At 40.8% G+C, this 21,514-nt stretch overlaps 1 protein-coding gene across 2 annotated transcripts in view; it reads left to right on the plus strand.

The window, feature by feature from the left end:
* Window positions 1–13,518: 13,518 nt before the first annotated feature.
* Window positions 13,519–21,514, plus strand: part of LOC122667138 (lycopene epsilon cyclase, chloroplastic) — a 50,329-nt gene continuing 42,333 nt past the window's right edge. For both annotated transcript variants that reach the window (XM_043863340.1, XM_043863341.1), the window contains exons 1-2: window positions 13,519–13,917; window positions 16,936–17,107. In XM_043863340.1, coding sequence (XP_043719275.1) covers window positions 13,624–13,917; window positions 16,936–17,107 — 466 coding nt within the window. In that variant the 5' untranslated portion in view covers window positions 13,519–13,623. The remainder of the gene's footprint in view (window positions 13,918–16,935; window positions 17,108–21,514) is intronic.

The following is a 21,514-nucleotide window of genomic DNA, read 5'->3' on the forward strand; positions in this document are numbered from 1 at the left end:
TCTCTATTTATTATGATATCCTTCGTACTTTTGGAGTTATCTTTTTGCGGTTTTGACTTTTCAAAATTGCATTTAAAGGTCGTTTTATGTCTGTTGCACATTAATGGTTCCAGAATGCTTCCAACGAAAAACGCCAAAAAAATGGCTACATCATGGAATTACCATCGAGGCAAAGGCCATGTGATAGGCCCGGCTAGCATGCCTGCGCGTGGAGGCCTTTGCAGGGGCATGCCGCCAGCGCGCACGGTTGCCAGGCCACATGCTTGTGCGCGACCATAATGATGCCCAGGTGTGTGGCCTGTTGCTGCCCATGCACCATGAGCCTGTGTGGCCCTGTGCTGTCCACACGAAAGGCCCTGGTGGCTTTGATGCTGCTTAAGTGCTATTATTACAATAAACTTTCAAACCTCTTCTGCCCAGGTGACCTTGCCACTGCTTCTAAAGGCCACGTGACCTTAATATTTTGCCACCTCATCACCTAAGCCCCTGGTGGGCCCCACACACAAAAATATATGAAAATTCAATTTTCATGCCATTTCAATAAACTACCGTGCTGAACCAGTGTACCGACCATGTAACCAATCAATCCATCAACAAATTGATCTGTTTAAGGCTCGAGGAAAATTACCAAAATGCCCTTCGACATCAAAACATATCGAAACCATATCAAAACCATTCCAATATCTTTTTCGACACTTGAAACATCATCACAACTATACCGTTGCCAACATTGACAACAAGTACACCTCAAACATTGCCAAAGCTCAACAACAAGAAGCCTATCATACCCATAAACATCAAGAGGCTTATGGGTGATGGAGAACGCAAAGTAGTCGAAGTCCATAGGGTTTGAAAAAGCTGAAAGCTACAGATCATAAAGTATGGAGGAGAAGATGGTGTTTGCAAGTCTTTACCGTCTTCAAGGGTTCATGATTGCATTTGGTTCAACGGTAAATGAGTTTCAACAAAAGGAAAGGGATAGGTTAGGGATTAAAATGGTCTTTTCGCTTTTTTTAATGTTTCATGTTAACACCGTTAGTCTATAAGGGGACGATAGTAATATTTGATAATCGAAGAGTTGCTGTGAGTATGGGGCTTAGTACAGGGGTGGTCCGTGTAATTTACCCATATTTATATGGTTTGTTTTGTTATGGTCAAATCCATTTAGGTTGAAACTAGACATGTGAGTGAGGGGACCTAATCTACTTCTCTGCAAAACTTTAGTCTCACTTGACCTACCATGTGATATAACTAGCTAGATGCTATTAAGGAGATTCTACTCTAAACGATCATTTAGGGAATCCAAATTCTCACTTTTTATAATACTGGTAAACTTTCATGTACATTGCGGAGAGAGAAAATGTTACACGGTGAATAATCCTAGTACAGTATCCCCCCTCGAAGTTCATTTTTTTTCTTCAAAATATTAGTAAGTGTAGTGTGTTGTAAGACTACTTGTAACTGAAGCACTGTGCAAATTATTTTTTGATATTTAGGTTTTGCATTATTAATCTATAAGTATAATAATGCTTATACAATAAGAATTATTGAAAGTTTTGAATTTGTTACAACTGTTGCATAGCATATAAAAAATGTAAACAAAAGTACATGATTCGGACACTGACATGTTTATAAAAAATAGAAATATCTTTCCCTCCTTTTTGCTTTTTGATTTGAATCAGATGCGAGCATGCATATATAAAAATAGAAATATTTATTTTCTATTTTTCCTCCTTTTTGCTCTTTGATTTGATTCAGACGCAGGCATGTTTATATCACACTCCACTTCTTTGATACTCTCAGCAACAATTCTTTTCGTTGTTCGGGTTTCTACATTGCTTTTATTCGTCTTGAAGAAGAAAATATATGTTTTTTATATACAATAACGTAGTTTTTCTTGATGCTAGATAGTGTCAATGAAAAAAACATTAAACTATTGGATCAACATAATTGTTCTAAATTTTAATGAAAAATATAGTTATATCTCTTCAATTGATTTCTTGTATACATCCTATTAATGTTTCGACATCCTCAAATAATGTTACTGTTGTTGTTTCGCTATCATTTGAAATTTTAAATCTGACCATGTACTTATCATGCTGAATTCATATTTATTTATTATAAATAAATGTATTAGACAATGTTATGGGAATTTATATTGGTTTAGGAAAAGTAAGCTTACTTTTGTCTGAATTATGCATTTCTGGTTTCACACTTGTCGCATATTACTTTCTCTGTCACTATTTTGTACTTTTTTGTTGCAAGTTTTACATGCATTGTAACATTGGTCTTCAGTCTCCAATTTTTCGATAATGCCTTCCAAAGAGTAACATGATTTCTGCACATATTTTTTTAGATTAATGTATATTATATTAATAACTAAAATACTTTTTAAATTTAATATGTGACAATTAATTTTAATGTTTACCTGAAATGATGTAGTGTGTTTTTAAATAAGATCTTTAATCGTGAGATAGTTAAATGCAATTGGAGTTGTTGTCATTGATCCCTGTTATTGATTTTAGACTTGCAAATTGTTGAAAATTTTATTCGCAACTAACAATGTGATATAGTAATAAATTAATTATTCTTAAAATTCAATTATTTACCATTTCTTAAAATCATCTGCTTTTAGAATTACTGGTTCTATTTGGATTGTTGTTGCTCCAGTTGTCGATAGTGATAGACCTAATATACAGGAGGATAGTATATAATTTATAGTCAAAGTTTAACTTATTTATAATATAATATATAAGAATAATACTTTTTTATATTTTAAGTATATGAAAAGAAAATGGAGCTTGTACTTTTAAGAGTAGTTATGAAATAGAAATACTAGTGCTACGATGGTTGTAATTACAACTATATCGTTTTATCATGGAGTGGATCCCATTTTGTAGAGTAGTAGGACTTATTTTGTGTTTGGTATGGATTTTTGGAATTGATTATGGTTCTAAAATGCATTTTGAAACTTGATTCTTCTTTATTTTCTCGCTTCAAAATGCGTTATAGATTCAATATATATTCCTAGAATGAACACACACAGCCTTATTCTACCTAAAGGTCTTCTAGACGTTGTGTCATAGTGCTACCACTCCTCCTTAAAAAAACTCTAAGATTAATGTTATTTTTTTATCAAGTTTTCTTTGACCTGTGGTGAAGGAGGCCTCTTTCACCATGGGCACTGGTATCGTCAGATTGCTAAATAGGAGGATAGTTCTGATTTCGTCTATAAGGGATGAGAGTGAAATAATAACTTAAGAGTCCAATCATGAGGTTACTTCACATTTGAACTGCGTTCTATACGGGAGGAGGAAAACCTTAGCTAATTATTTTTGTTAGATTCAGAGAACAAAATTAAAAATCGAATTACACACCCTTCAAAAGAGTCTTATTTGTATGATCTATCGATTTTAAGCCATGTGTTAGGGCACTGCATGTCTGCTATTTGGGAACCCATCTTAACCATATGACACCTCCTCCTAGTGGGTTTTGTTTCACTTATTTTTATCATTTAACAAACAAAATGAGGGGGGATAAAAAAGAAGAAAGTTTTCCATCATCCACGAATCTAAGGTCATCCTTATTTAACCCCCATATGTTGGAGGTTTGAAATGCCCATCACTATTCCCCTACAACCATCCAAGTAAGGATTTTAACGTTGTAGTTTTGGTCTAAACAATTTGGTTCAAGTTAGTTAAGAGTATAGTAGGTAGAAACCAAAACCGAACCGTTTATTAAATGACTCCAGTTTGTAAAATCAAAACCTTTTATTAAACATTTGCGGTTTCACGATTTTGAAAGGTTTTGATTTTGGTTTTTATTACGGGCTTGAGGTAATAGGTTCATAAATGGTCCTTAAACAGTTTGTTAATGGTTCTTAAATGGTTTCCCGGCTTTAAACCCCATTTCTTGTTGGATTGAAATGCAACCAGGTTTAGCTTGTTGACCACTGCAATCTCAACAAGCACACATTACCATTCGATCTTTGTCTGTTTTACCATAGATTACAAATACCTTCACTTCAAGGCAGACAAGAAATCCCGAATCAGTGATTAAGGACATCTTCTCAAATACCAGTTATGACCTTGCTGCTAATCAACTATAATAAATAAAGCACCATGTATAACTTCCAATAACCACTTGACCCGTATTGGTACTTGCACTTAAGCCTTTCAAATAACCACATTGTTTTTGCTGCAGGTTAAATAAAGTCTGCTACCAATATGGAGTCTGAAATTTTCAGTATTAGATCCAGCCTAGACCATGCTTCTAGTTTGGGGTTGCAGGTTGAAGAAGTTTGGTGCTCAAATCAACATATCATCGATGTCCTTCCATCTCCAACTTCCTCTCCCTGGCCCTGGCATCTTCTTAAAGACCTTATATATATACATAATCTAGCTAAGACATCTCCTTTGATAGAAAAGGGGATAATTTTTTTTTGTTAATAGCTCTAAACTTAGCTAGATACGCTCAGGCTAAGAACACTGTATATATTTCGCTTATATAATGCCACTTCGTTTTTTATCATAAAAAAAAACAAAAAACCACATTGTTTTGTTGGTTGATTTATTATTATTACATCTTCTTTACCATCGTTTAATAAATCGTTGTACTTTTTTTTTTTTTTTAATTTACCCAAAAAAAAAATGGTTGTACTTTTTCAAATTAGAATCGAACCATTATTAAATGGTTTGATGTTTCGGTTTATGTGTGACAATTTTACATCCAAGTGCAATGATAGCAAGGATGGTACGGAATTCTTCTTGACTTGAGGAAAACTTGATCCTCTAAACAAAATTATGTTAGAAGGCTAATATGACAACTCTTCTGAGTTGGTCTAGTTTGTTCACCACCCTAGCTTCTTACATACCACAACCAGAAGAAAATAAATCAATTATGGGATGAGTTTGTGCAAGTGAAATAAGCCCAAGATGCCCAAAATGAAAGAAAATTAAAAGGATCAAGGATTTAAAAAGGGAAAAGAGGCCCTAGATCATTCCTCCCCTTGCGAGGACAAGGGAAGAGAGGTCTAAGATCTCAACAACAAAGAGTCGACACCTAAATTATCCACACAAAAAACAAACTATTGAATCCACTCCAAACTGATCCAACCAAAGGTTAGGCTCGTATCAGGTTGTGATCGTCCAAGGAAGGTGTTAGGCATCTCAATCCACAGACTTCGACCATAGCTATACTAAACTATCTAAACCATATGCATCATGACAAAATTGAAAAGGGAAGAGAAAGAACTCACCTCTATATAGCTCCATTGCAATGTTAGTATGCTGAAAATAAAGAAAACGTATGCAAAACCCTAGGATCTAAACACTGTTCCAACCTTAAAAAACACACAAGGGATAGTGACATACCAAAAATTACGAAAACACCACTGCTCACACAAATATGACATATCACAATCATAAACAAAGCAAATAATATGGGGGTTATATCACAACTAGACGCATCACGCAATAATAGAGACATAACATGTAAAAAAAAGATAAAATTGAAAATCCATACATATACAAAATTATCAAAATACCCCGATATGCAAAACCAGCACTAGGGCTGTAACAAGGTCGGGTTGGGCCGGGCTTTTTAAAATCCTTGCCCAACCCTGAGTCCCCTTAGCTGGGCCCAGGTCCGCCCGCCCTAACCCTGACTTAGGGCCTTAAAACCCTGCCCTGACACTGACGGGCCAAGCCGAGTGTAGACAGCTTTGAATATGAATGCTTGAGTGATCAGAATCGATCTCCCAGGCCCTTTATTTATAGTAATCTGAAGTACATGTAATTGAAGTAAAACTCCTCAGTCCTAATCCTACTAGGAATTCCTAGTACAACTAGGAATCCCAGAGTAGCACTCGGCTGAGGAGGAAAATACAATAAAACAGTGGAAAATAAAAAATAAAAGAAAGAAAAAGAGTAATCCTAACACAACTAGGACTGCAATCCTAACACAACTAGGACTAGTTCCCCTAATCGGGTAACTAGCCTATCTCAACACTCCCCCTCAAGTTGGAGCATAAATGTCAACCATGCCCAACTTGACAAGAATAGGATGAAAAATCTTTCCACTTAAGCCTTTAGTAAACACATCAGCAAGCTGGTCAAAAGATTGCACAAACGGAACACACACCAGCCCTCCTTCCAACTTTTCTTTAATAAAGTGTCTGTCAACCTCCACATGCTTAGTACGATCATGCTGAACCGGGTTGTGAGCAATACTAATAGCAGCCTTGTTGTCACAATACAACATCATGGGAAGAGGAACAGGAGTCCTGATATCTTGTAATAAACCTTTGAGCCACAACATTTCACAAATACCTTGTGCCATAGCACGAAACTCTGCTTCAGCACTAGATCTTGCCACGACGTTCTGCTTTTTACTACGCCACGTAACAAGATTGCCGTCAACAAATGAGCAATAGCCAGAAATGGACTTTCTATTAGAGGAACCAGCCCAATCCGCATCAGTATATGCTTCGACACGAAGATGACCATTCGGAGACAAAAGAATTCCTTTACCCGGTGCTGATTTTAAATATCGAAGGATCCGGATAACAGCATCTATGTGAGAGGAGTGTGGATCATGCATGAACTGACTAACCATACTCACAGATATTGCTATGTCAGGTTTTGTATGAGACAGATAGATGAGCTTACCAACCAATCTTTGATATCAACCTTTATCAACAGGAGTTCCCTCCTTTTCTTTAAGTCTTGTAGTAGCATCCATAGGTGTATCAGAAGGATGACACCCTAGCATTCCAGTCTCGGTCAATAAATCTAGGATGTACTTTCTTTGAGAAAGAAACATGCCTTTAGAAGATCTAGCAACTTCTATCCCTAGAAAGTACTTTAGTTTTCCCAGATCTTTTAGTTTAAATTCTCGCCCAAGATAAGTCTTCAATTGGGTGATTTCATGATTATCATTCCCGGTCACCACAATATCATCAACATAAACTATTAGGAGAGTTACCTTTTCACCATTTTTCTTGATAAACAAAGTATGATCAACGTTGCTCTGCTTATAACCTACAGAGACCATTGCCTTATGAAATCGTCCAAACCATGCACGAGGGGACTGTTTCAGTCCATATAAAGCATGCTTCAATTTACAAACTTTCCCGCCGATCTTATCACAAGAGAATCCAGGTGGAATGTCCATGTACACTTGCTCGTCAAGTTCTTCATAGAGGAAGGCATTCTTCACATCTAATTGTTGTAACTCCCAGCCAAGATTCACTGCACAAGAAAGTAGCACTCTGACAGTGTTTAATTTCGCGACTATTGCAAAAGTCTCCTGGTAATCGATCCCATAGGTCTGAGTAAATCCTTTTGCAACCAAACGTGCTTTGTATCGATCCACAGTGCCATCTACCTTCTGTTTCACCACAAACACCCACTTACATCCAACTGGTTTCTTTCCTGGGGGAAGAACCACAAGTTCCCATGTATTATTCTTTTTTAAGGCTTGCATTTCTTCCATCATTGCTGCTTTCCACTTTCCATCTGTAAAAGCTTCCTGCCAATTTTGGGGAATACGAACAAAAGAAAGAGAGGAGACAAATGTACGAAATGATGGAGAAAGGGAGTCATAAGAGACTACATGAGAAATGGGGTGCTGGGTACAAGCCCGAATACCTTTACGGTGAGCAATAGGTAAATCCGGAGATGAAGGAGAGGATATGTTACCTGGAGATCGATCTGGTTCCAGGGCCGACAACTGTAGTGGTGCTGGAGCTACAGTGGATGGAAGCTGCTTGTATTGGGAATGTCCCCTGTGATATGTTTTGAGATTAGAGTCGTTAATTTTCTTCTGAAATTCCCTAATGGTTTGTTGGACTGGAGTCACCTCCCCCTGAAGGGAATTATCACCAATAGGATTTTTAGCATCCTCTAAGCTCTCCCCCTGGGGAAAATCCGGTGGAAAAGCCGATGGGGAAGTAGGAGAGGGGAGAGAGGAGGAAACAATAGTCGGTTGAGGGGTGGGTGAAATAGGTAGTTGGACTCGGGTCTGGGTCTGTATGGGAAGGTCAACCATCACATCTTCACCAAAAGTCTCCCCCTGAAGAGGTGTGGGGTGATAATAAGATAGAGTTTCATGAAAGACAACATTCATACTGGTGAAGGTGCGACGGGTAGGAGGATGGTAACACTTATATCCCTTTTGGGAAGGAGAGTAACCTAAAAAAATACACCGGGTCCCACGGGGTTCAAGCTTGCCCGGAGATCGGGTATTGCGAACATAACAGACACAACCAAACTCCTTTGGTGGGACAACAAAGGTGGAGGACCCCTGCAGTAATGAAGCAGGGGTGGCAGAGTCAAGGACACGAGTAGGGAGCCTATTGATAAGATAGGCAGCAGTTAGGACAGCATCTCCCCAATATTGGGAAGGGACAGAATGGGCAAACATAAGAGCCCGAGTCACCTCAAGAAGGTGGCGGTTTTTTCTTTCAGCCACACCATTTTGGGCTGGGGTATCAACACAACTGGTCTGATGGAGTATTCCATGGGCAGCAAGTCTGTTGAAACCGACCATCCATGTATTCTTTACCATTGTCACTACGCAATATCTTGAGAGTGGCGAGTGTATTTAGTCTGAATCATTTTATGAAAATTTTGAAAACAAGAGAAAACTTCACTTTTGTTGTGCATTAAATATACCCATGTATACCTAGAATAACAACCAATGAAAGAAACAAACCAATGGTGGCCTTTAAGGGATGGTTTGCGGCTAGGCCCCCAAACATCAGAGTGAACAATATTAAAAGGAGAAGAGCTTATTTTATTAGAAATAGAATAAGTAGAACGATGTTGTTTAGCCAAAACACAGGCTTCACAAAAAAAATCATCTTTATAACATTCTTTAGCTAATGCTGGGAATAAAAGGGATAATGTTCCTAAAGGGGGGTGACCTAGTCTATTATGCCATTGTTGAAGTTCAGAAGAAACTAACGCACTTTGAGGGATGGGAGAAGCCAAAGGCGGTGGTGAAGTAAGACTCCCAGTATTAAGCAGGTACAATCCACCATGCATCTTACCACATCCAATCGTCGCCCCCGTTGCTAGATCCTAAAACACACAGTGTGAAGGAAAAAAGGTTACTTTACAATTTAGGTCACGGGTAAGACTACTGATAGAAAGAATATTAGTGGTAAATTTAGGAATATGTAAAACAGATGATAACTGTAAGGAAGGTGTGCAACTGATGGAGCCCTTTCCAGAGATAGAGGAGAGAGAGCCATCAGCTAATCGTACTTTGTCTTTACCAGATGTAGGAGAGTAACGAGTAAAGATACTGGAGGATCCAGTCATATGATTAGTAGCACCGGAGTCTATGATCCAGGGAGAGGAGACTACCGATGCATAGTGACCAATAAAAGAAATACCTGAGTGAGCTAAATTTGAACCTGGAGGAGTGGAAGAATTGGCAGGTGTTGTTGTAGCAGCGGAAGCCTATAACATACGACGGAAAGCCTGAAGTTCATCCTTGGATAGTCCAGTGCCAGTAGGAGGGGTAGGAGTGACAGCTTCAGTATGATTAGCTTTGTTTTTTGATTTACGAGCAAGACGTTTAGCCTCAAAGTCATTTGGTTTGCCATGTATCTTCCAACATGTGGCCTTGGTGTGCCACAATTTTCCACAATGCTCACATTTAACTGTGTCTTCTCAAATTTAGAAGTATCGAATGAAGGAGTAGAACCACCCCGTCTGCAATGCTGATCGATCCGGAACTGTAGTATTGAGCATAGCAGTTCTTCGGCGATCTTCACTGTTAACCAAGGCATAAGACTGTTCCAATGTAGGGAAAGGGTCTTTGCCTATAATCTAAACCCTAATTGGGTCGTATTCCACATTAAGTCCAGCCAAAAAATCATAAACCCTAATTTTGTCAATATGCTTTCGTAGCGGCAATGTCGGTGGCATTAGTGGGCCGATAATCGAGTAATAATCAAGTTCTTGCCAATACTTGCGGAGTTCAGCATAGTATTGAGGGATTGATGAGTCATTCTGCTTGGTGTCATGGATTTTCTTCCTTAATTCGTAGACCTGAGCATTCTGCTTGGTGTCATGGATTTTCTTCCTTAATTCGTAGACCTGAGCATCATTCCCTACCTGTGAATAGGTGTCTTTGGCGACCTTCCATACCGGGCAGCAGTGTCTAGGAGAAGGTAGCCCGATGCAATTGAAGGATGCATAGAATGAATAAGGTATGACATGACCATGGAGTCAGTGGATAACCATTTAGTCTTGGTAGCTCCTTCTTCGAGTAGGGATAGGAGTAGTGCCTATAAGGTGTCTGTGTAGCCACGACCAAGAATCTGTAAGGTAAGTGGATCGGACCACATTAAATAGTTTGTCCCATCTAGTTTGGTGGGAGAAGTAAAAGGAAGATACTCTGGTCGAGAAGATCCATCAGAGTCAGCTGAAGTGATGTCAGACATCATGTAAAGTTCCTTCAAAAATCATAAAAAAAACTGATGATGTAATAGGAAACCCTAATCGAGTAGAGCCCTGGGTTTTAAGGCTGTATGAGTTACAGCCCTTAGAACTAACTGAAACAAGGTTTGAGTGTCTTCCTTGTAGCAAAGAAAGTGTCCTCCAGACAGTGGCCCCTTCGGATGAGCCAATAAAAGCCCTGAATTGGAGAAGATTTAGGTCAGCAGGGACAGATCTAAATGCAAAATAATTGCAGATTTGGATCTACTGTGGATTGAATTCAGATCTGCAATTTGAATGCAAAAAATTGCAGCTTTGGATCTGCAGTTTGAAAACAATGGGGTGTAGATCAGAAGGTGCAGGAATCAATCTCCAAATAAAACCAGAAATCCATTCGATTAGGGCGTGAGCTTGATCTCCAAGGTTGGAGGAAACCTACGGCGAGTTCGAGATCACCCAGATTTGAATGATTTTCGAGAGAGGTGTCATGGAGGGCAGCAGCTAATTCTTCATTGAATCACCTCAAAGATGCTGCCCGCATGAAGTAGAGAGTCCGAGAGAGTTGGAGAAGAAGAGAACCAGTAGCGAGAGTGTGTTGAAGATGGAAACCGGAAAAATCGAGGGGAAGCTGTTCTTCAGATCAGAGATGGCTCCGATACCATGTAGACACCTCTGAATATGAATGCTTGAGTGATCAGAATCGATCTCCCAGGCCCTTTATTTATAGTAATCGAAGTACATGTAATTGAAGTAAAACTCCTCGTCCCTAATCCTACTAGGAATCCAGAATAGCACTCCGAGGAGGAAAATACAATAAAACAAGTGGAAAATAAAAGATAAAAGAAAGAAAAAGAGTAATCCTAACACAATCCAATCCTAACACAACTAGGACTAGTTCCCCCAATCGGGTAGCTAGCCTATCTCAACACCGAGCAATAAGCAAATTAAAATAGACAGGGGAGGGAAGATGTGAAACAGGAGGCTTGAGCCTAAGACTTCCTAATAGGAATGGGATTTTATGTAACACAATCTACCAAGTGCACTAGGGACATATTGATGTTTTTAATAAATAACAAATTGTCTTCATAGAGTACAAAAACGATGCTCAAGTGAACCATAGAGCACATACTAGAATAATAACACAAAAATAAATAATTTTCTTCAAGGAGATTTTCGGGTTGGGCTCACGTTCACGTATGTGAGCGTACGGGAACGACTCCCAGCTGTTCAGATGGAATCCATCCATGTGAGTCCCACAAAGTGGATTCCATCTGAACAGCTGGGAGCCATTCTCGTATGCTCATGTACGTGAACGTGAGCTGGACTTGAGATTTGCTTATCTTTTATTTGGCTTTTGTTTTTTGCACAAAATATTATGCATCATGTTGGAATAATTGTCTCCATATGAGAATTAATTAATTTGGTTTTTCTTTTGCATTATGATGTTGTTTTGCATCTGTACTTAGAGTTCAATTTTTGTCTTGTGTCTCCTTCAGACCTCCGATACCTCTCAACCTTTTATTTGTTTAATGAATTTACACATTAATCCTTCCCAACCCTAATTATATAATATATATGGGAAAAAGATCTTTGTCCGGGAGTGTGGCCTACGCCAGCATTCCCATGAGTCTTTCTCTCTCCGCTCCATGTGAAAAGATACCTCTGTCTAAGGGTGTCAAAACCTAGCTCGAACCGTTAAGATCGACCGAAATCGATCGAAAAAACCTGAGCCGAGCCGAACCGATCCGATCCTTATTGGATTGGTTTTGGATTGGGGTATGATGGGACCGGCTGAAAATCGGACTGCACTGGACCGACCAATAGCAAACCGAACCCGAACCGAATGAAACCGATCAAAAAAATCATTGAGTATGAGGTTAAGAATAGGTGAATTGATAAAGAAAAATCATTGAGTTAGTGAACAACTTTCTGGTTGTAAGGGGAATTGTTACAAATCAATGAGTATGAGGTTATGAAAAAAAGAAATTTCATTTTAACAATGCTTCTTCCATTAATCTCCTTGGTTATTATACAAAATTAGTTGGTTGTCAAATAAATGATTTGAAAGATTTCAATATTAATTATCTTCTCAGTGACTATTCTTTGATTTCAATTTTAATTATCTTCCCCTTACAATTAATGATAAATAATTATATGATTTGCAACAATAATTATCCATTGATTTGAATATATCTTTCATTCTTCCCCATATAATTTATTCTTCTTTGTTTGAATTACAACATGAACATATTAAATCATTTTCTTGTTTATGGTTGTATACTTGTTTTGACTTGGGGAAGATGAATTAAGGTGTTTTTATCGAATCTTTCCTCACTATAAATTATGAATTTAAGATTTCATTGTGCCTCAAACCTGAAAACAAGCCGATCTAAACTGGTAATAATCCGATATTGAAAAATCGAAATAAACCAAAATCGCACCGGACTGAAATCGAAACCGACCGAAAACTGAAGTTTCTTAATGGTTTGGTTTTGGTCTCACCATTCCAAGACCGAAACCGATTCAACCTGATCGAAACCGAGCCGAACCAATCGTTTGACACACATACCTCTGCCCCTTTGTTTTGAAGAGGAGCGAGATAGACACAAAGGAGTGCTAGCATAGGCTACACTCCCCTACAGAAAACTGCTTTCCAAAGTATATATATATATATATATATATATAATGTATGAAGAGGTCAAACTTACGAACCCTATTTTATTTCAAAAAAATAGAAAAAAAATCAGAATAATAGTTGGTTGGAGTATCAAGTTATGTTTTGATAAATAACAGACGCTTTAGCGGTTTGTTGTTAAATTAATAATTTCCTATATAATATTACCCTTAGGAGAATACTATCCGGTTGAGCATCCTTTTCTGAATTTCCCACCAATGAAGAGTTGCCACATGGAAAACTTAAGGATGGGCTATTAACCGCTCACTTCAACGCTCACTCTAACACAGCACACCAGAGAGGTGTGAGCCTTCTTCAGTTCTTCCTTTCTTCCTCCGTGTCGCCTTTTCTGTCACATCTCTCTCTCCCCCAAAAAACACAGTAAAAAACACTCCAATACATCACAGTTCCTCTCTTCTTTGTTTGATTTGGAAGAATAGTAATGGCAATGGAAAGAGAGTGATAAGGTTGTGAACTAGAGATAAGACAGTGGTAGTGATGGAGTGTGTTGGAGCTCGAAATATTGCAGCAATGGCTGCCGTTCCTTGCTTTGCTTGGAGGTCTAGAACAAGGAGATTGAGTGGGAGACGCTCGACTCGTCGGATACATCGTTACTATTCTTGTCTACCGACTCTACGAGCAGGTCCAAGTGGCGGGAGGGACAATTGTATGGTTGTTAAGGAAGGTTTCATGGACGAGGAGGATTATGTTAAAGCTGGTGGTTCAGAGCTTATTTTCGTTCAAATGCAGCAGACAAAACTCATGGAGAAGCAGGCCAAGATTGCTGATAAGGTACCTTTCTTATTGCCTTTTTTCCAAGTCATTTCATTTCTCTAAGTTTGTGTCATTGGATTTATCACAAATCAGTGGCGTTTGTTAGTGTTTGATTGAAGTTACTGAACAAACGTTTTGGTGATTGTTTTGTCTTCGATTGCTTATGTTTGAGTCTCTCTAACATCATTTTTAGACTTCACTGTGTTTGAAAACAGTTTTGAAATCTTCGGAACAGAATATTTGGCCAATTCCAAACTGTATAAGTTTGAGCAGAGTATGAACCAGGTCGTCTCTGTTTTTTTTTTTTTTCCTTTTTCTTTCACCTGGATGGACAGGACAGCTCACCGGTGCTACGTATGTTTGTGTGCGTGTGGGTTTTGGGGGGGGGGGGGGGGGGGGGAGGGGAGGGCATGGAGCCACATCGGGGGTTATCGCTTCTGTTGATGAAGAATATTAGAACATTTAAGCTACAATTTATGACAATTTAGTGTATAACACCTTTTGTCTAGAGTCTTTGGCTTTTGACTTCACATAAGGCACTTATTCTCCTATTTCCAAGTTTACGGAGCTCGGGCATTTGAACTGATTAAGTTCTGCTAGTCCTAGATGACATTTGTTTGCTCTACTTTTTTCTTTTTTTCTTTTCTGGTTAAGCTTCTTTTCATTCATGGTGCGATAAAGGACAGCGAAAATTACTTAGTTTATTCAGAGAACAGAGGGGGGGGGGGGGGAAGGGCAGGTAAGGCTTATATCTGTATCTTTTGTTGGTCCATTAGCTCTTCCCCGCTCCTTGATATATCTAGACAACATGCTTTGATGTACTTCACCAATGTAAACTAGTTCTTTGTTATCATTTTTTTCTACAACATCTATATGTTAAACATTGTGTTTAATAAACCAGTTGTCATACTAAAACCGTAGTTACATGGGTTTGGGTTCCGGATCAGTTACAAGTATGTGTTGAGGAGTTGAATCCATCTGACTTTTTGAACTTATGATATAGAAACATGCATGAAACAATGGGTATGGGGACAAGCCATCAGCTGAAATGTGTCAAAGGAAGGTTTAATGTGTTGAAAAGGTGAGGATTTAATCTTCTAACCGCTGTGTCCAAGTGTCTTAACATCTGGGATTTGTGTTGGACTTACATCCTGTACCCGTAATCATGTTCTGTTGTGTTGACACAGTTACTATACATGAAGAGTCTGGCTAACAATGTAAAATTGTCTAAAACGATTGTTCTGTGGATGCTATATGAGGTATTACATAGTTTGTTCAGTATAACCTACCTGTTTCAACTAGCTTTTGTCTAAATGCTCAATTCCCCTAAAATCTTGGATCATTTGGATTTAGAATACTGGGGTCAACAGTATAATTCCAATGACAGATCTACACCTAGTGCAATAGGATGGCTGACAATCTTATAGAAACTTTGCTGTAATATTTAGAACTTGTCAGGTTTATAATGTTTTTTAACTTAATATATTAAAGGAGGAGAACTGAGAAAGGGAAGTAGAATATTCAAATATTAATGTCAATATCTATCAAGTGTTTGGCCTCTGAAGATTTTACTGCTTCTAGGTGCACAGGCCACTATATCTTGATTGACTTCTACAGAGAGAAAAAACATTTCAGCAACATACCTAATCAATGTGGGATTACAGGTACACAGTTAATATAGTGGAACATGATTCAGAGAGGGAATATTATCTAAATAATAAATTGGAGGTGATAACTATCCACAAGGGAGAAGGAAGTGCAAGGGTGGGGAAGGAAGGTATTGGAGGGCTACTCACATCTGTATCATAGTAGTGCTTTGATTGCTACTTATGTTTCTTCAACTTAAATTGGAAAGGTTTGGGAGCCTAGGTCTACTCAGGGTGGAAATTTTTGGGTCATAATGATAGATATGGGAATGATAGATATGGGAAGTAACTTTAGGAAGAGAGAGGACTGCCGCATGCTGTTAATGTTGGAGGAGAACTCCAACAATTTGTTTGATGGTTGATGAATAATAGCTGAAGAAGTTTAGGATGGAGTCTTTTAAGGTGGAAAGAGAGATCTCTTTGGAGGTCAAAGGGTTTTTCATTTGTTGTCATCCATATTATTTTAGCAATTACTGTCATATCATTTGGAAGCTAGTCCTGCTTATGTTTGTTTGAAATTTGAAAAAGTTAGGGTTTTCTAATTACTGCTTTCGTTTCCGGAGATTTGAGAGGATATAACTCATATAAGCACCAACACCCCAAAAGTGAAAAGAAAAATAAATGCTATTTCATTTTAGACTGGTTGTTTGTGTTAAAGGACTTAAAAAGCATGAATCATTGAGCTGTTGGAGGATGTTTGAGAGACATTGTGTGTGAGAATGACTCCTCTTTTAGTTGGTCCTTTGCACACATGTTTTTACCTTTGAAATACTTCCCTCTTGTACATTTCTTACCCAATCAATTTATTTTTTATGACAAAGTAATAGAAATTCTTTTAGGCTAGTTCGTTATTAGAGAAGATAGATGGCAGAATAAATTTGTATGGACAAAACAAAAACGATTCTGTTTCTGCATTTTTGTGTGAGCCCATAGTGTGCAGCCATTGACTTGATCATAATATGTTGGTATCATATGACATATCTTCAGCCCGAAAGTTCTATTGTGTCAACGTTTAAGGGTTGCCAGTGGTGGCTCTGTGTGCATGCCTGTGCACGTGCGTATTTTATTTGGTGTCTAAGGAGGACTTTTTGTTTCCAGAAAAATTTGATATGGCTTGTCAGCCTGTCATTGAATTTAATAAAATTTAGCTTTTCATTCGATTGTGCTTACGTGTCCCTAATTTTTCTTCAGTAAGCCATACAATTCCTATTTTTTTTTGAATTACAAGTCTGTAGATGTGAGCGGTTAGAAAATAAATGCTCTTTATTTGACACTCTTTTCATTTTGAATAGCCATTACCTATATTTCATATATAAGTGTTTTTTTGTAAATTTACTATCTTGTGGTCTTTTATTTTCCTCTGATGATATTCCTCTCATTCATAATGCAGTTACCACCAATCTCTCTTGGAGACTCTGTGCTAGATTTAGTGGTGATAGGTTGTGGTCCAGCTGGGCTCTCTCTGGCTGCAGAATCAGCTAAATTAGGCTTAAGAGTTGGCCTTATTGGACCTGATCTTCCGTTCACAAATAATTATGGTGTGTGGGAGGATGAATTTAAAGGTGAGTGTTTCTTTTGGAAAATGAGTAGTCAGAACTTTAATTGCATTTTGTCTTTGTAAACAATAATTTGTGATTTACCTTTAAATCAAACTTCAGAATGACAAAGCGGGGGCTAATCAGTTTATTTGATACCTTAGAACATGAATCGTTCTCAGTGATGTCATTGAGTCACTGATGGAGGATTAATGTTCCTCTCATGTTTTTGCTTGTGGTAACAATTGTTTGTCAACCATTCTCAATATTTCACTAGATTGTTTCTTCCCCACCCCAGCAGTTGGCTCCTTCAAAATATTTGCCAGATCTGGACATTTCCATGTCTTATCTATATACTGTGGGACCTGGTATCAAGCCCTGTGTGGCAATTGATAAAGTGGAGAATTTGGCAAAGACAAAGATACTTTTGAATTTGAAGGCATGATATAATGGTTTATTGGGGTGTCGTCTTGAGTCCTTACATATGTGTGTCTAATCAAGTAGATAATCCCCTACGCTTGGCATGAAAGTTTTTTATATGAAAGGTCTGTATCTAACCTTCTATGCATTTCCTTTTAATGGTATGAGAAGGAAAAGAAAAGAGTAGGTGGCTAGATACAGATCATGGTTAAATCGGTTTGTAAACATCCATCCCAAAAGCTCAAACTATTGGATGGAGAGACACACAGATATATGAGGGAATGGAAGGCCTCCTGGGTAATCGATGTGGGACTATTCTCTCAACACTCTCCCTCACGTGTAGTTGTGTAGGCAGGATGAAACTGCATACACATGCTCGGATGAAAGGAGGCAGGTCTGGAGACAACTGCAATAGGATTGGAGAAAACCTGCTTTGATACCATGTAAATATCCATCCCAGACGATTATTGGAAAGGACTCTGAGGATGAGCTCTCCTGATCTCCCTTCTCCCCTGCCCACCTCCGGCGCCACCTCCATCCCCTCCACCTCCACCAACCTTGCTTCTACCACCTCCATCCCCCCACCTCCACCATCCTTGCTTCTACCACCACTCCTTTTCCATCTACTGCCACCACTAACCCCTCTTCCACCTCCACCACCCTTACTGCTACCACCACCCCTTTTCCTTCTTCTGTCACCACCACCCCTCCCATCGTAACCTCCTCCATCCCCTCTCCCCCTGTCACCATCACCCATACCTTCTCCTCCACCTCCATTTCAGGCCCTCCACCACCCTCCTGGTCTTCGGTGGCTTCCCTCCCCCCCTCATCCTCGAGCTCTGGGCTTCCTCTCCACTTCATCAAACCTGCTACAGATGATGGTGGACCTTTCGCCCTCTGCCCCTCCTCTTCCCTTTCCCCTGAGATCTCCAAGTGGCATTCATGCCTTGTAGGTCATTTCCTTGGTTCAAGACCCTCCTTCAACACTGTCAGGGCCTCCCTCACCAAACAATGGAGAGCCTAAGGTTCTTTAGACATCTTCCTGCTTGACAATGGAGTCTTCGTGTTCAAGTTCTTCTCCACCACTGCCAAGGCTAGAGCCCTTGATGGTGCCCCTTGGTTGGTTGGACCCCAACCCATTTTCCTCCGCCAGTGGAACCCTTACATTCTTCTCCACAAGGTTGACTTCAACTCCCTTCCCTTGTGGGTTGCTTTGCCTGGTATCCCCTTCCAATATTGGAGCCAAGACAACCTCAGCAGAATAGGCTATGTTTTGGGCTGTCCTCTCTACTCCGATGCTCGCACCCGCAAGATGGACAGACTTTCTTTCGCTCGGATCTGCATCGACATCTCTGCAGATAACCCTCCGCCTTCCTCTATCACCATCGTCGAAGAAGATGGCTTCAGTTTCGAGCAGCCTGTAAGATTTGATTGCATCCCCCCTCACTGCATATACTGTAAGACCTTTGGGCACCACTCAAAAGAATGCTTCGGTAAAGCACTGTTGACGCTGCTGCGATCACCCAGCCCCCTTCCCTTCACGCTGCCTTCACTGCTTCTTCGGCTGATCAACCTTCTCGATCTCCAGTATCCTCCGTTGCTGCTCTTGAAGCCCCTGCTGCTGCTCACAATGCCCCTCTGGCTCCTGAAGACCTTGTTGTTGCTCCAGCAACCACTGTCACGGCTTCTGAAGTCCCTGCTGCTGCTCACAATGCCCTTCTGGCCCTTGTCATTGGTTCCTTTGCTCGCAAACCTGGCTTTGCTGGTTACCCGGCTCCTCCTTTGCCCTCTAGCTTATCCACGTCTCCCAATAGAGGCAGAATCAAAGCTCGCCATCGCCGGAGATGTCGCCGTCGTGCTCTCCCCTCCTTCACCTCCCCGGCTTGCAAGGAAGACGCCTCGGTAGCCTCGCCTGCCTCCGACATCTCGTTGCTCCCTGCCATCCTGGAAGATGCACAGACCTCTGAATCGATCAAGAAGGCTCCATCGATCGAGATTGCTCCTATTGGTCCCCCTGAGACCTGTACGATGATGGTCACTGTTCAAACACCCTGCGCTCTTCTCAGTTCAGAGCCCACAGAGGAAGTTTCGCTAGTTTGGCCTCTGTTTCCTTCGCTAGGGCTCCTCCCTGCGAAGTTGCCCCGAGAAGCTGCTGCCTGCCCTCTGTCGCAAGCTCCGTCAACGACCAGGCCGGTGATCAGAACCTCCTAGGTTTCCCTCTCGTAGGAAGTGCTTCTTCGTGAAATGGTCACCTGAACAACTGCTTTCCATTTGCCTCGTCTCCCCTTCCCCTTTTGTCTAACCCACATGGCTCCACCTTAGTACTTCCCCCCCTCTTACCTAACCCCCTGGCCCCACCCTTGACCCTTTTACCAACCAAATCTTACCTACCCCTATCCAAACCACCCTCTTTCCCAAACCGACCTAATCTACGACCGATCCGGTCCAACCCCTTTCCAAACCAGCCTCTTTAAACCAGTTCCCTTCCTTTTTCACTTACAATATACCCATCTTACCTCCTCCTCCAGTTTTAATTACCTCTAACCCCTGTGAACCTAGCCCCACCACCTCTACACCCCATACCCGACCCACTTCCCGACCCTCTTCTCCAAGCCATGCCATCCCCACCTTTACCTACTTTCTTACCCTCCACGCTCCCTTACCCTCCCCCTCCTCTTTTCTTACCAATTCTGCCCCTATCCCACTCCTGTGTCATAATTCCTTTTCCCCCCTCTCTCCCCCTTGTCCGTAGACAGCTCCCCCCTCCCCCCACTTAGCCTCGGCCATTCCCTCCCCCCCTTGGTCTTGGTCTTGGTCTCCCCCCTCCTTCCCCCCCTTTGTGTGGTTCTAATTGCCCTCTTGCTAGCTCCATTATTGCCAAGCATCGCCCCACTTTAGCCTATTCTCGTAGGAGGTACAGAAGTGTACCCCCAAGATTCTCGTTGCCCCCCTCCCTCTAGTGTTCATGTCTACAGGTTTTTTCTGGAATGTCAGGGGTCTCAACTCCCTGGCCAAACACCAAGACATCAGAGATCTTATTAAGTCCTCCCATTCCTCCTTCTGCGCCCTCCTGGAGATTCGTGTTATTCAAGATAACGCCTCTCGCATTGCTGCTTCTATTGCCCCTTCGTGGTCCTTCCTCTCCAATTACAACCATTCTCCAAATGGTCGTATCTGGATCCTTTGGGACCCTTCCAAAATTAACATATCCATCTCTCACTCCTCCTCTCAGCTTATCCACCTTCTTCTCTCCCTCCCCAATTCCACCTCTTCTTTCTACCTCACTATTGTCTATGCCCTCAACAGGACCGTGGACCGCTCTTCTCTTTAGGATGATCTATCTCATATTAAAGTTAGGATTGGCCCTCTTCCCTGGGGAGTGGGAGGAGATTTCAATGTTGTCCGATCCCAATCTGAAAAGGTTGGTGGTCGTCCCATTGACTTACTGTCCGTCCAGGCCTTCAATGACTGTCTTCAAGACATTGGTATTGATGACCTTAGATGGTCTGGCTCTCCTCTCACCTGGCACAACCGTAGGGGGGGCTCTGACCGTATTGCTTACAAGCTTGACCGGTTTCTCACCAACGAAGCTTGGCTCACCTTCTTCCCCCATTCCATTGCCAACTTCCTCCTCCAGGGCCTTTCTGATCATAGTCCCTATCATCTTCTCATCCAGCAATACACCTCCTTCGGTCCAAAACCTTATAAATTCTTTGACATGTAGACCTCCCACTCGCTCTATCTCCCCACCATTCTTAAAGCTTGGAGCTCCCCCGTCCACTATCACTCTCTCCCCCTCGTTGCTTTTGCCCGTAAACTCAGACTCACCAAATCTGAGCTCAAATCCTGGAACTCTACCAACTTTGGCAACCTCCCCTTCCGTGTCTCCTGCTGCCGCTCGGATCTGGCCTCGGTGCAATCCCGGCTCCAGTTGGATCCTCTTAACCCCTCGCTGGCTGAGGACGAAAGGAAGCTTACTGAAGAGCTCTTCTCCCTCTCCTCTCTGGAAGAAAG

This window comes from Telopea speciosissima, chromosome 7, assembly GCF_018873765.1.
Source record: "Telopea speciosissima isolate NSW1024214 ecotype Mountain lineage chromosome 7, Tspe_v1, whole genome shotgun sequence".
In the NCBI taxonomy this organism is placed as follows: Eukaryota; Viridiplantae; Streptophyta; class Magnoliopsida; order Proteales; family Proteaceae; genus Telopea; species Telopea speciosissima.